We start from the raw sequence: 14,262 nt of genomic DNA on the forward strand, positions 1-14,262 counted from the left end.
CACCCGAGTTGGGGACACCCGGGGTGGCTTTTCCCCTTCCAGTTCCCCCAGGACAGAAAACAAGACCTTTTCCAGGGTTTTTTTGGGAATTCGGGACACGCAGGGATTCCATGGATCGGGATGGATCCCAAAGCCCCTCCCGCTGAATCCTTGGGCTCTGGTGGCACCGGGGTGTCCCCCGTGTCACACTGGGGGTGGGGACACCCGAATTGGGGACACCCGGGGGGGCTTTTCCCCTTCCAGCTCCCCCCAGCCAGAAAACGAGACCTTTTCCAGGATTTTTTTTTTTTTTGGGAATTCGGAACTTCGCTTCCCACCAGCAAAGGGGATGACACCAAAGCCACCAAAGCCACCAAAGCCACCAAAGTCACCGCAGTTTAATCCCGGTGACACCGCGGTCCCCACAAAGTGCCACCGTCACTTCCCGACGCAGAAATCCCGAAAAATGATCTCCAGGACATCCTCGGCCCCCACGTGCCCGGTGATCCTGCCCAGCTCCCGCCGCGCCAGCCGCAGCTGCTCCGCTGCCAGCGCCACGTCCCTGATGGGCCTGGTGCCACCAGTGTCACCAATGTTCCTGGTGGCACCAATGTCCCTGATCGGCCTGGTGACACCGGTGGCACCAATGTCCCTGGTGTCACCGGTGTCACCAATGTCCCTGGTGTCACCAATGTCCCTGATCGGCCTGGTGACACCGGTGGCACCAATGTCCCTGGTGGCACCAGTGTCACCAATGTTCCTGGTGTCCCCAATGTCCCTGATCGGCCTGGTGGCACTGGTGTCACCAATGTCCCTGGTGGCACCAATGTCCCTGATCGGCCTGGTGACACCGCTGGCACCAATGTCCCTGGTGGGCCTGGTGCCACCGGTGTCACCAATGTTCCTGGTGTCACCAATGTCTCTGATCGGCCTGGTGACACCGCTGGCACCAATGTCCCTGGTGGCACCAGTGTCACCAATGTCCCTGATGGGCCTGGTGGCACCAGTGTCACCAATGTCCCTGGTGTCCCCAATGTTCCTGGTGTCCCCGATCGCCCTGGTGCCACCGGTGTCACCAATGTTCCTGGTGTCACCGGTGTCCCTGATGGCCCTGGTGCCACCGGTGTCACTGGTGTTCCTGGTGTCCCCAATGTCCCTGGTGTCACTGGTGTCCCCAATGTCCCTGATGCCCCCAGTGTCACCAGTGACCCCGATGTTCCTGATGCCCCTGGTGTCTCTGGTGTCCCCGATGTCCCCGGTGTCTCCAATGTCCCCGATGTCTCCGATGTCCCCGGTGTCCCCGGTGTCCCCAATGTTCCTGGTGTCCCCGGTGTCTCTGGTGTCCCCGATGTCTCCGGTGTCCCCGATGTCTCCGGTGTCCCCAATGTCCCCGATGTCCCCGATGTGCCCGGTGTTCCTGATGCCCCTGGTGTCACCGATGTCCCCGGTGTCTCCGGTGTCCCCGGTGTCCCCGATGTCCCCGGTGTCACCGCAGCTGAAGCGCGCCAGAGCCGCCGCGCAGGCCCGGAGGTGGCGGCTGTGCCTGCTCTGGGTCAGGCTGGGAGAGCCCAAAAGGGGATCCCCACACCTGGAAAAGGGGGATCAGGATGGAAAAGTGGGATCTGTCATGGAAAAAGGGGATCCCCACACCTGGAAAAGGGGGATCGGGTGTGGAAAAAGGGGATCAGGATGGAAAAATGGGGATTTGTCCTGGAAAAGGGGGATTGGATGTGGAAAATGGGGATTGGGTCTGGAAAAGTGCAATCTGTCATGGAAAAAGGGGATCAGTGTGGAAAAAAGGGGGGATCAGGATGGAAAAAGGGGATCAGGATGGAAAAAGGGGATCAACCATGGAAAAGGGGGATCAGCCATGGAAAAGGGGGATCAGGATGGAAAGAAGAGGGATCAGGATGAAAAAAGGGGGAATCAGGAGGGAAAAAAAGGGATCAGGATGGGAAAAGGGGATCAGGATGGAAAAGGGGGGATCAGGATGGAAAAAGGGATCAGGATGAAAAAAGGGGGGATCAGGATGGAAAAAGGAGGGATCAGGATGGAAAAGGGGGATCAGGATGGAAAAAGCGGGGATCAAGGGGGGATCAGGATGGAAAAAGGGGATCAGGATGGGAAAAGGAGGATCAAGGAGGGATCAGGATGGAAAAGGGGGATCAGGATGGAAAAGGGGGATCAGGATGGAAAAGGGGGGATCAGGATGGAAAAGGGGGATCAGGATGGAAAAAGGAGGGATCAGGATAGAAAATGAAGGGATCAGGATGGAAAAGGGGGGATTAGGATGGAAAAAAGGGGGGATCAGGATGGAAAAGGGGGATCAGGATGGAAAAGGAGGGATCAGGATGAAAAAAGGGGGATCAGGATGGAAAAAGGGGGATCAGGATGGAAAAGGGGGGATCAGGATGGAAAAGGGGGATCAGGTTGAAAAAAGGGGGGATCAGGATGAAAAAAGGGGGGATCAGGATGGAAAAGGGGGATCAGGATGAAAAAAGGGGGGATCAGGATGGGAAAAGGGGGGATCAGGATGGAAAAGGGGGGATCAGGATGGAAAAAGGGGATCAGGATGGAAAAAGGGGATCAGGATGGAAAAGGGGGATCAGGATGGAAAAAAGGGAGAATCAGGAGGGAAAAAGGGGGGATCAGGATGGAAAAAGGAGGGATCAGGATGGAAAAAGGGGATCAGGATGGGAAAAGGAGGGATCAGGATGGAAAAGGGGGATCAGGATGGAAAAAGGGGGGATCAGGATGGAAAAGGGGGATCAGGATGAAAAAAGGGGGGATCAGGATGGAAAAAGGGGTGAACAGGATGGAAAAAAGGGGGGATCAGGATGGAAAAGGGGGCCCCACCCAGCTCAAAACCCCCCAAACCCAGCAGGACCCCCCAGCACTCACAGCTGCTCCAGCTGTTTCTCCAGCAGCTCCAGCAGCTCCTGCAGCCCCTGGCCCGTCTTGCAGGACAGGAGAGCGGTGGGGACCCCGGGGGGACCCTGGGGACAGCTGGGGACACTCGGGGACCCCCGGGGGACACTCGGGGACCCCCGGATCAGGTCAGCCTTGTTGAGCACCACCACGCAGGGCACTCCCGGCGGCACCTCCAGGGTGGCCAAAGCCTCGGCCAGCGCGGCCGGAGCCACCGCCGTGACATCCAACACCGCCAACACCAGATCAGCCTGAGCCAACCTGGCGACAAGAGCCAGATGTCACCTCTCCTGTCCCCAAACCGAGGGGACACCGCTCCGGGGGGACCCCAGAGCTCACCGGGCCCGCGCTCGGGTGACGCCCTGGCGCTCCACGGGGTCGGTGGTGTGACGGAGCCCCGCGGTGTCGCTGAGCACCAGCGGGAACCCCCCGATGTCCAGAGGCACCTCCAGAACGTCCCGAGTGGTGCCAGCGTGAGGGGACACGATGGCAGCCGGCCGCTGGCCTGGGGACACGGATTTGGGGGTTATCCTGGGGGATTGGGTGGGTTGAGGGGATTTGGGGGTGCTGGAAGGGTTCCCTGGGGGATTGGGGGGGTTATTGTGGGGATTGGGTGCCCAGAGGGGATTTGGGGGTGCTGGAAGGGTTCCTTGGGGGGTTATCCTGGGGGATTGGGTGCCCAGAGGGGATTTGGGGGTGCTGGAAGGGTTCCCTGAGGGATTTGAGGGATTATCTCGACCCTTTTGTGCCCTGAGGGGATTTGGGGGTGCTGGAAGGGTTCTCTGAGGGATTTGGGGGATTATCGTGGGGGTTTCAGTGCCCAGAGGGGATTTTGGGGTGCTGGAAGGGTTCCTTGGGGGGTTATTGTGGGGATTGGGTGCCCAGAGGGGATCTGGGGGTGCTGGAAGGGTTCCCTGGGGGATTTGGGGGGGTTATCCTGGGGGATTGGGTGCGCTGAGGGGATTTGGGGGTGCTGGAATGGGTCCCTGGGGGATCTGGGGGTGCTGGAAGGGTTCCTTGGGGGGGTTATTGTGGGGATTGGGTGGGTTGAGGGGATTTGGGGGTGCTGGAAGGGTTCCCTGGGGGATTTAGGGGATTCAGTGCCCTGAGAGGATTTGGGGGTGCTGGAATGGGTCCCTGGGAGATTTGGGGGGGGTTATCCTGGGGGATTGGGTGCCCAGAGGGGATCTGGGGGTGCTGGAATGGGTCCCTGGGGGATTTGGGGGATTATTGTGGGGGATTGGGTGCCCTGAGGGGATTTGGGGGTGCTGGAAGGGTTCCCTGAGGGATTTGAGGGATTATCTCGACCCTTCAGTGCCCTGAGGGGATTTGGGGGCACTGGAAGGGTTCCTGGGGACACTGGAAGGGTTCCCTCTGGAATTTTGGGGATTATCGTGGGGGTTTCAGTGCCCAGAGGGGATCTGGGGGTGCTGGAAGGGTTCCCTGGGGGATTGGGGGGGTTATCCTGGGGGATTGGGTGCGCTGAGGGGATTTGGGGGTGCTGGAATGGTTCCCTGGGGGATTTGGGGGATTATCTCGACCCTTCAGTGCCCAGAGGGGATCTGGGGGTGCTGGAATGGTTCCCTGGGGGATTTGGGGGGGTTATTGTGGGGATTGGGTGTGCTGAGGGGATCTGGGGGTGCTGGAAGGGTTCCCTGGGGGATTTTGGGGGGGTTATTGTGGGGATTGGGTGCCCAGAGGGGATTTGGGGGCGCTGGAAGGGTTCCCTGGGGGATTTTGGGGATTATTGTGGGGGTTTCAGTGCCCAGAGGAGATTTGGGGGTCCTGGAAGGTTTCCCTCTGGAATTTTGGGAATTATCCCAACCCCTCCCCAGCCCAGCAGGAATGATTCCCTCGGGAATTTTGGGAATGATCCCCACCCCTGGCTGGGATTCCCTCGGGGAATTTCGGGAATGATCCCAACCCCCGGCTGGGATTCCCTCGGGGAATTTTGGGAATGATCCCAACCCCCGGCTGGGATTCCCTCGGGGAATTTCGGGAATGATCCCCACCCCCGGCTGGGATTCCCTCGGGAATTTCGGGAATGATCCCCACCCCCGGCTGGGATTCCCTTGGGGAATTTCGGGAATGATCCCAACCCCTCCCAGATCCAGCAGGAACAATTCCCTTGGGAATTTTGGGAATGATCCCCACCCCTGGCTGGGATTCCCTTGGGAATTTTGGGAATGATCCCAACCCCTCTCAGGGCGATTCCCTTGGGAATTTTGGGAATGATCTCAACCCCTGGCTGTGATTCCCTCGGGGAATTTCGGGAATTATCCCAACCCCTCCCAGATCCAGCCTGGAACGATTCCCTTGGGAATTTTGGGGATGATCCCAACCCCCGGCTGGGATTCCCTCGGGAATTTCGGGAATGATCCCCAACCCCCGGCTGGGATTCCCTTGGGGAATTTCGGGAATGATCCCAACCCCTCCCTGGAGCCAGCAGGAACGATTCCCTCGGGAATTTCGGGAATGATCCCAACCCCCGGCTGGGATTCCCGCGGGGAATTTCGGGAATGATCCCCACCCCCCGCAGGGATTCCCTCGGGAATTTCGGGAATTCCAGACTCACAGAGCAGGTTGAACAGGCTGCTCTTGCCCACGTTCGGGGGGCCGGCGATGACCGCCCGGACCCCGGCCCGGAGCCGCTCGCCCCGGCGCCCGTCCCGCAGCTGAGCCCGGATCTCCCGCTCCAGCTCCCGCACCGACACCGAGACTGCCGGACACGGACAGAGCGGGATAAAAACACCCGGAAAGGGGATGGGAACCGAGCCAAAACCGGGATAAAAACACCCAAAAAGGGACACCGAGACTGCCGGACACGGAGAGCGCTCAGAGAGAGCCAAAACCGGGATAAAAACACCCAAAAAGGGACACCGAGACTGCCGGACACGGAGAGCGCTCAGAGAGAGCCAAAACCGGGATAAAAACACCCAAACAGGGACACCGAGACTGCCGGACACGGAGCGGGATAAAAACACCCGGAAAGGGCACAGGAACCGAGCCAAAACCGGGATAAAAACACCGGGAGAGGGACACCGAGACTGCCGGACACGGAGAGCGCTCAGAGCGAGCACAGAGCGGGATAAACACACCAGGAGAGGGGATGGGAACAGAGCCCAAACCGGGATAAAAACACCCGGAAAAAGGACGGGAACTGAAATCGGGATAAAACATCGGGAGAGGGGATGGGAGCCCGAAATCGGGATAAAAACAGCGGGAGAGGGGACGGGAACCGAGGTCAAAATTGGGATAAAAACACCCGGAGAGGGCACAGGAACAGAGCCCAAAATCAGGATAAAAACATCAGGAATGGGAACGGGAACAGAGCCCCGAAATTGGGATAAAAACATCGGGAAAGGGGATGGGAACTGAGCCCGAAATTTGGGATAAAAACATTGGGAAAGAGGATGGGAACAGAGCCCCAAAATCGGGATAAAAACATCGGGAATGGGAACGGGAACAGAGCCCGAAATTGGGATAAAAACATTGGGAGAGGGGACGGGAACTGAGCCCAAAATCGGGATAAAAACACCAAATTTGTGCTGATCCCAAATTTGGGATAAAAACATTGGGAAAGGTCCGGGGAACTGAGGCCAAAATTGGGATAAAAACACCGGGAAAGGCCCCATGTCCTGACCCCAAAATTTGGGATAAAAACACGGAATTTGTGCTGATCCCAAATTTGGGATAAAAACCAGGGAATTTGTGCTGATCCCAAATTTGGGATAAAACCACGGAATTTGTGCTGATCCCAAATCTGGGATAAAAACACGGAATTTGTGCTGATCCCAGGTTTGGGATAAAAACCACCCGGAGAGGGCATGGGAACCGAGCCCAAAATTTGGGATAAAAACATCCAAATTTGTTCTGAGCTCCAGATTTGGAATAAAAACCAGGGAATTTGTGCTGATCCCAAATTTGGGATAAAAACCACAGAATTTGTGGTGATCCCAGGTTTGGGATAAAACCATGGAATTTGTTCTGATCCCAAATTTGGGATAAAAACCATGGAATTTGTGCTGAGCCCCAAAATTTGGGATAAAAACCACGGAACTTGTGCTGAGCCCCAGAATTTGGGATAAAACCACGGAATTTGTGCTGATCCCAAATTTGGGATAAAAACGTGGAATTTCTGCTGATCCCAAATTTGGGATGAAACCAGGGAATTTGTGCTGATCCCAGACTTGGGATAAAAACACCCAAATTTGTTCTGATCCCAGGTTTGTGTTGCCCCCGGCAGGGGCCGTTGGTGGCCCGGGGCCAGCAGCTCCTCCTCACCTCGGGACAGAACCTCCTCCTCCACATCCTCATCCTCGCCAAAATCGATGAAGGCCTCGAGGTGGGCGAGCGCCTGCGGGGGGGGGGAACCGCGGGATGGCCACCAGGGGGTTTGGTGGCCACATGGGAGGGTTTGGTGGCCACCAGGGGGTGGTGGCCATATGGGAGGGTTTGGTGGCCACCAGGGGGTGGTGGCCACATGGGAGGGTTTGGTGGCCACATGAGAGGGTTTGGTGGCCACCGAGGGAGGGTTTGGTGGCCACACAGGTGAGCTCCACCTCAGGGCTTGGTGGCCCCGCAGGAGGACAAGGTGGCCCCATAAAGGCTGGGTAGCCCCAGGAGCACACAGTAGCCACAGGAACACTTAGTAGCCTCACAGGAACACTCAGTAGCCACAGGAACCCTCAGTAGCCACAGGAACCCTCGGTAGCCCCCCAGAAACACTTGGTAGCCCCAGGAACACTTGGTAGCCCCAGGAACACTCAGTAGCCCCAGGAATACCCGGTAGCCCCAGGAACACTCGGTAGCCACAGGAACACCCAGTAGCCCCCAGCAGCACCCAGTAGCCCCAGGAACACCAAGTAGCCCCAGGAACACCCAGTAGCCACAGGAACACTCAGTAGCCCCAGGAACACCAAGTAGCCCCAGGAGCACTCAGTAGCCCCCCAGCAGCCCCTGGTAGCCCCCAGCTGGCCCCGGTAGCCCCAGGAACACCCGGTAGCCCCCAGCTGGCCCCGGTAGCCCCCCAGCTGGCCCTGGTAGCCCCCAGCTGGCCCCACCTGAGTGAGGGTGCGGCTCCAGCGCTGCAGCAGCTGGCCCAGCTCGCCCTCCGCTTGCCGCAGGGCCTGGCGCCGCTGCGCCGCCGTCTCGGCCCCGATCAGGTCCCGCAAGCCCTCGGCCCCCGTCAGGTCCAGCTTCCCCCGGCGGAACGCGCGGAGCGTGAACTCGCCACGCTCGGCCGGACGCAGCCCCGGCAGCGAGCCTGGACACGGGACAGGGGACACCGGACATGGAGAGGGGACACGGGACACAGGACATGGGGACAGGGACATCGGGACACAGGACATGGGGACAGGGACATCGGGACATGGAGAGGTGGAACGCGCGCAGAGTGAACTCGCCACGCTCGGCCGGACGCAGCCCCGGCAGCGAGCCTGGACAGGGGACATGGGGACACGGGACATCAGGACATGGAGAGGGGACACGGGACATGGAGAGGGGACACACGACAGGGGACATGGGGACATGGAGAGGGGACATGGGGACATCAGGACATGGAGAGGTGGAACGCGCGCAGAGTGAACTCACCACGCTCGGCCGGACGCAGCCCCGGCAGCGAGCCTGGACAGGGGACATGGGGACACCGGACATGGAGAGGGGACATGGGGACATCGGGACATCAGGACATGGGGACAGGGACATCGGGACATGGAGAGGTGGAACGCGCGCAGAGTGAACTCGCCACGCTCGGCCGGACGCAGCCCTGGCAGCGAGCCTGGACAGGGGACAGGGGACACCGGACATGGAGAGGGGACATCGGGACATCAGGACATGGAGAGGGGACATCGGGACACAGGACATGGGGACAGGGACATCGGGACATGGAGAGGTGGAACGCGCGGAGCGTGAACTCGCCACGCTCGGCCGGACGCAGCCCCGGCAGCGAGCCTGGACACGGGACAGGGGACATTGGGACATGGAGAGGGGACATTGGGACATGGAGAGGGGACATCGGGACATGGAGAGGGGACACGGGACATCGGGACATGGAGAGGGGACATCGGGACACCGGAGAGGGGACATCAGGACACCGGACGGGGGACAGGGACATCGGGACATGGAGAGAGGACATCAGGACACCGGACAGGGGACATCGGGACACCTGAGAGGGGACACGGGACACCGGAGAGGGGACATCAGGACACCGGACAGGGGACATGGACATCGGGACACGGGACATCGGGACATGGAGAGGGGACACGGACATCAGGACACCGGACGGGGCACAGGGACATCGGGACATGGAGAGAGGACATCAGGACACCGGACAGGGGACATCGGGACATCAGGACACTGGACACGGGACACCGGAGAGGGGACACCGGACACGGGACATCGGGCACGGAGAGGGGACACTGGGCATGGAGAGGGGACATCGGGACACCGGACATGGAGCCTGAGGATCCTGGGAAAAGGGGATGGAGCGGGGATCCCACAGAAGGATCAGGATGGGGAAGGACCAGGATCCCAGATCGGGATCAGGATCAGGATCCCAGATCAGGACCGGGATCAGGACCAGAATCCCAGATCAGGATCAGGACCAGGACCAGGATCCCAAATCAGGACCAGGATCAGGATCAGGATCAGGACTGGGATTGGGATCAGGATCGGGATCAGGACCAGGACCCCACAGAAGGATCAGGATCCCAGACCAGGATCAGGATTGGGATCAGGACCAGGACCAGGACCAGCACCAGGACCGGGATCAGGCCCAGCACCAGAACCAGGACCAGAACCAGTCCCAGCACCCCGTGTGCTCACCCAGCGCCTGCAGCACCGCGCTGACCACGGCCGTGCCCCCGTGCAGGTGCAGCTCTGCGCAATCCTCGCCCGTGAAGCTGCGGGGCCCTGCGGGGTGTGGGGGGCACCTGCTGGGCACCCACTGCTCCCTCACCCCAAAAACGGGGGGATCCCACCCCAAAAACGGGGGGATCCCACCCCAAAAACGGGGGATCCCACCCCCATCTCCCTCACCCCAAAAACGGGGGGATCCCACCCCCCAATCCCTCATCCCAAAAACGGGGAACTGGGCACCCCCATCTCCCTCACCCCAAAAACGGGGGGATCCCACCCCCCAATCCCTCACCCCAAAAACGGGGGGACCCCACCCCAAAAACGGGGGGATCCCACCCCCCAATCCCTCACCCCAAAAACGGGGGGATCCCACCCCCATCTCCCTCACCCCAAAACGGGGGGACCCCACCCCAAAAACGGGGGGATCCCACCCCAAAAAATGGGGGGGACCCCATCCCCATCTCCCTCACCCCAAAAACGGGGGGACCCCACCTCAAAAACGGGGGGGACCCCACCCCCTGTTCCCTCACCCCAAAAACGGGGGGATCCCACCCCCCACTCCCTCACCCCCAAAAAACGGGGGATCCCACCCCCCACTCCCTCACCCCAAAAACGGGGGGATCCCACCCCCATCTCCCTCACCCCAAAAACGGGGGGACCCCCATCCCAAAAATGGGGGGGACCCCACCCCCTGCTCCCTCACCCCCAAAAATGGGGGCTGGGCACCCCCATCTCCCTCACCCCCCCAAAAAACGGGGGGACCCCACCCCAAAAACGGGGAGCTGGGCACCCCCCACTCCCTGCCCCCCAAAAACGGGGGGACCCCTCCCCAAAGGGAGCCAGGAGAGCCCCAAGGGGCTGGGACAGACCCCCAGAGCCACCTGGGGCACTGAGACCCCACCCCAGAGCCCCCCAAATCTGCGCCCCCCACCCTGGGAACCAGTCTGAGCCCCCCCAGACCCCAGTTTGTGCCCCCAACCCCAAATTCACACCCCCAGCCCCAAATTCACACCCCCTAACCCAAGTTTCTGCCCCCCAAACCCCAATTTGCATCCCCCAACACCAAATTCGCACTCCCAATCACAAATTCACACCCCCAACCCCAAATTCACACCCCAACCCCCAATTCTCTGCCCCCAACCCCGAATTCACACCCCCAGCCCCAAATCTCTGCCCCCCACCCCGAATTCCTGCCCCCCCACCCCAAATTCACACCCCCAGCCCCAAATCTCTGCCCCCCAATCCCAAATTCACACCCCAACCCCCAATTCTCTGCCCCCCACCCCAAATTCACACCCCCAGCCCCAAATCTCTGCCCCCCAATCCCAAATTCACCCCCCCAGCCCCCAATTCTCTGCCCCCCACCCCGGATTCCTGCCCCCCAATCCCAAATTCAGACCCCCAACCCCCAATTCTCTGCCCCCCACCCCGGATTCCTGCCCCCCAATCCCAAATTCAGACCCCCAACCCCCAATTCTCTGCCCCCCACCCCGAATTCCTGACCCCCACCCCGAATTCAGACCCCCACCCCGAATTCAGACCCCCACCCCGAATTCCTGCCCCCCAATCCCAAATTCACGTCCCCAAACCCCAAATTCCTGCTCCCAATCCCAAATTCACGCCCCCAAACCCCAAATTCCTGCCCCCCAACCCCCAATTCTCTGCCCCCCACCCCAAATTCACACCCCCAACCCCAATTCTCTGCCCCCCAATCCCAAATTCAGACCCCCAGCCCCAATTCCTGCCCCCCAGCCCGGATTCCTGCCCCACCTGGGAACCACACCACCAGTCCCCGGTCCAGGCTCTCGGCGGTTCGGGGGTCCCGGATGCGCCGCAGGGTCAGGACCCGGGCCGGGGGCAGTTCGGGGGTCCCGGTGAGGCTCTGCAGGACCCCCCGGCTGCCGGGGCCGCTGGTCCGGATCACGGCAACCCCGCACGGAGCCCGGCCCGAGGACACCGCGAAAATGGTGTCGGTGGCCCCCAGGGCCAGCGCCGAGCTCAGGGAGCGAGCCCACCTGGGAATGAGGGGAGGGGGCTTCAGGGGGACCCCCCCCGGTGGGGGAAAAGGGGGGGACCCCTCCCCAGTTCATGGTGTGGGGATGGGGAACCGCCCAGGTGTGCGCTGGGCTCGGTGCTGCGGCGGTGAGACCCCTCCCCAAATACTGACCCTCCCCCAAATACTGACCCTCCCCCTCCCCAAATACTGACCCTCCCCCTCCCTAAATACCGACCCCTCCCCAAATACTGACCCCCCCCCCTCCCCAAATACTGACCCCCCCCCAAATACTGACCCTCCCCCTCCCCAAATACTGACCCTCCCCAGGTGAGACCCCTCCCCAAATACCGACCCTCCCCAAATACTGACCCTCAGCACTGAGACCCCTCCCCAAATACCGCTCATTTTCAGGTGAGACCCCTCCCCAAATACTGACCCTCCCCAAATACTGACCCTCAGCAGGAGAGACCCCTCCCCAAATACTGACCCTTCTCAGGTGAGACCCCTCCCCAAATACTGACCCCCCCAAATACCGCTCGTCTTCAGGTGAGACCCCTCCCCAAATACTGACCCTCAACACTGAGACCCCTCCCCAAATACCGCCCCTCCCCAGCCCCCCGGCTCAGCCCCTCCCGGGGGTGTGTCCCCCCTGTCCCCGTGTCCCCCTGTCCCCCCTGTCCCCCTGTCCCCCGTGTCCCCGTGTCCCCGTGTCCCCCTGTCCCCGTGTCCCCCTGTCCCCCCTGTCCCCGTGTCCCCCTGTCCCCCCTGTCCCCGTGTCCCCCTGTCCCCCCTGTCCCCGTGTCCCCGTGTCCCCCTGTCCCCGTGTCCCCCTGTCCCCCCTGTCCCCGTGTCCCCCTGTCCCCCCTGTCCCCGTGTCCCCCTGTCCCCCTGTCCCCGTGTCCCCGTGTCCCCGTGTCCCCGTGTCCCCCTGTCCCCCTGTCCCCGTGTCCCCCTGTCCCCCTGTCCCCGTGTCCTCCTGTCCCCCTGTCCCCCTCTCCCCCTGTCCTCCTGTCCCCGTGCCCCCCTGTTCCCGTGTCCCCCTGTCCCCTCTGTCCCCCTGTCCCCCTGTCCCCCGTGTCCCCCTGATCCCGTGTCCCCCTGTCCCCCGTCCCCGTGTCCCCCTGTCCCCGTGTCCTCCTGTCCTCCTGTCCCCCTGTCCCTCTGTCCCCTGTCCCCCTGTCCCCCCTGTCCCCCTGTCCCCGTGTCCCCGTGTCCCCCTGTCCCCCTGTCCCCCCTGTCCCCCTGTCCCCATGTCCCCGTGTCCCCGTGTCCCCCTGTCCCCCCTGTCCCCCTGTCCCCCCTGTCCCCCTGTCCCCTCTGTCCCCCTGTCCCCGTGTCCCCCTGTCCCCCTGTCCCCCTGTCCCCGTGTCCCCCCTGTCCCTCTGTCCCCCTGTCCCCCTGTCCCCCTGTCCCCGTGTCCCCCTGTCCCCCCTGTCTCCCCTGTCCCCCGTGTCCCCCTGTCCCCGTGTCCCCGTGTCCCCCTGTCCCCCTGTCCCCCCTGTCCCCCTGTCCCCCTGTCCCCGTGTCCCCCTGTCCCCGTGTCCCCCTGTCCCCGTGTCCCCGTGTCCCCCTGTCCCCCTGTCCCCCCTGTCCCCCTGTCCCCCTGTCCCCGTGTCCCCGTGTCCCCGTGTCCCCGTGTCCCCCTGTCCCCTCTGTCCCCCTGTCCCCCTGTCCCCCTGTCCCCGTGTCCCCCTGTCCCCCTGTCCCCCTGTCCCCCTGTCCCCGTGTCCCCGTGTCCCCCTGTCCCCGTGTCCCCCTGTCCCCGTTACCGGCCCCGTGCCGCGCTCATGGCCCCGCGCAGCGCCATTGCCGCTTAGCCCCGCCCACCGCCGCACGCCATTGGGCGATACCCACCGAGGGGCGTGGCTATCACCGAAACCACGCCTCTGATTGGTTAATTAGCAGCTCCACCGCCGTACCGGCCTCAGCGCTCCCCGCCTATTGCCGCACGCTATTGGTCAATGCACATAAGTGGGCGGGGCTAACTGCGCAACTCGGCTTTTGATTGGTTGATGAGCGAAGATGGCGGCGCCCTGGGTGAAGCCGTGCGGACCCGGCGCTTCCGCCCGGTTGTCCCCGCTCGTCCCCTCGGGGTCCCGCTGCCCCCCGGGCCTGTCCCGCACTCCCCGGGGGCTGCAGCCGGTCCCTCCCCGGTCCCTCCCCCGTCCCTTCCCGAGGACCGAACCCCGGCTCCGCACCCACTCCCAGCCGGGGCTGCTCCCTCGGGGAACCCCAAGCCCGGAGCCCGAACCCCCCAGCCCGGGCCGGGGGTCCCGTCCCCTCCCGGAGGGGTCGGCACCGATCCCGGGGTTTTGGGGCTGGGGGATCCCCAGAAGAGCCGCCCCGGTGTGCGGGGAGGGAGCCGCGGCCGCCCGAGCCTGCAGCGCTCCGTGAACCAGAGAAATGATCCGGGAACCGCGTCACGGCTGGGCTGGGACTGCTGTGCCTGTCACTGTCACTGTTATTGTCACCGTTATTGTCACTGTCACTGTGCCTGTCAC

General features: G+C 62.2%; 1 protein-coding gene across 4 annotated transcripts; it reads right to left on the reverse strand.

Annotated features, from left to right (window-relative positions):
- Window positions 1-357: 357 nt before the first annotated feature.
- GTPBP3 (GTP binding protein 3, mitochondrial) lies at window positions 358-13,599 on the reverse strand. 4 transcript variants are annotated; one of them, XM_058858883.1, is made up of 10 exons: window positions 13,531-13,599; window positions 11,536-11,780; window positions 9,733-9,819; window positions 7,971-8,173; window positions 7,192-7,264; window positions 5,483-5,626; window positions 3,247-3,412; window positions 2,881-3,168; window positions 808-1,567; window positions 358-537 (listed from the first exon to the last, which is right to left on the reverse strand). In XM_058858883.1, the coding sequence occupies exons 1-10, from the start codon at window positions 13,566-13,568 to the stop codon at window positions 418-420; spliced, it is 2,124 nt and encodes a 707-aa protein (XP_058714866.1). In that variant the 5' UTR covers window positions 13,569-13,599; the 3' UTR covers window positions 358-417. The 4 variants fall into 4 exon arrangements, with proteins under 4 accessions (XP_058714866.1, XP_058714863.1, XP_058714862.1 ...); XM_058858880.1 differs by having other exon boundaries at window positions 592-1,567; XM_058858879.1 differs by having other exon boundaries at window positions 358-1,567.
- Window positions 13,600-14,262: the final 663 nt, after the last annotated feature.

This window comes from Poecile atricapillus, chromosome 28, assembly GCF_030490865.1.
Source record: "Poecile atricapillus isolate bPoeAtr1 chromosome 28, bPoeAtr1.hap1, whole genome shotgun sequence".
Taxonomy (NCBI): domain Eukaryota; kingdom Metazoa; phylum Chordata; class Aves; order Passeriformes; family Paridae; genus Poecile; species Poecile atricapillus.

Excerpts from the sequence above, each read along its gene's own strand:
- GTPBP3 (XM_058858879.1), bottom strand. The coding sequence starts at position 13,568 with ATGGCGCTGCGCGGGGCCATGAGCGCGGCACGGGGCCG. Across the intron at positions 5,627-7,191 it reads GGAGGAGGTTCTGTCCCGAG|TCTCGGTGTCGGTGCGGGAG; the intron begins GTGAGGAGGAGC and ends CGTGTCCGGCAG. Across the intron at positions 3,413-5,482 it reads CAGCCTGTTCAACCTGCTCT|GCCAGCGGCCGGCTGCCATC; the intron begins GTGAGTCTGGAA and ends CCGTGTCCCCAG.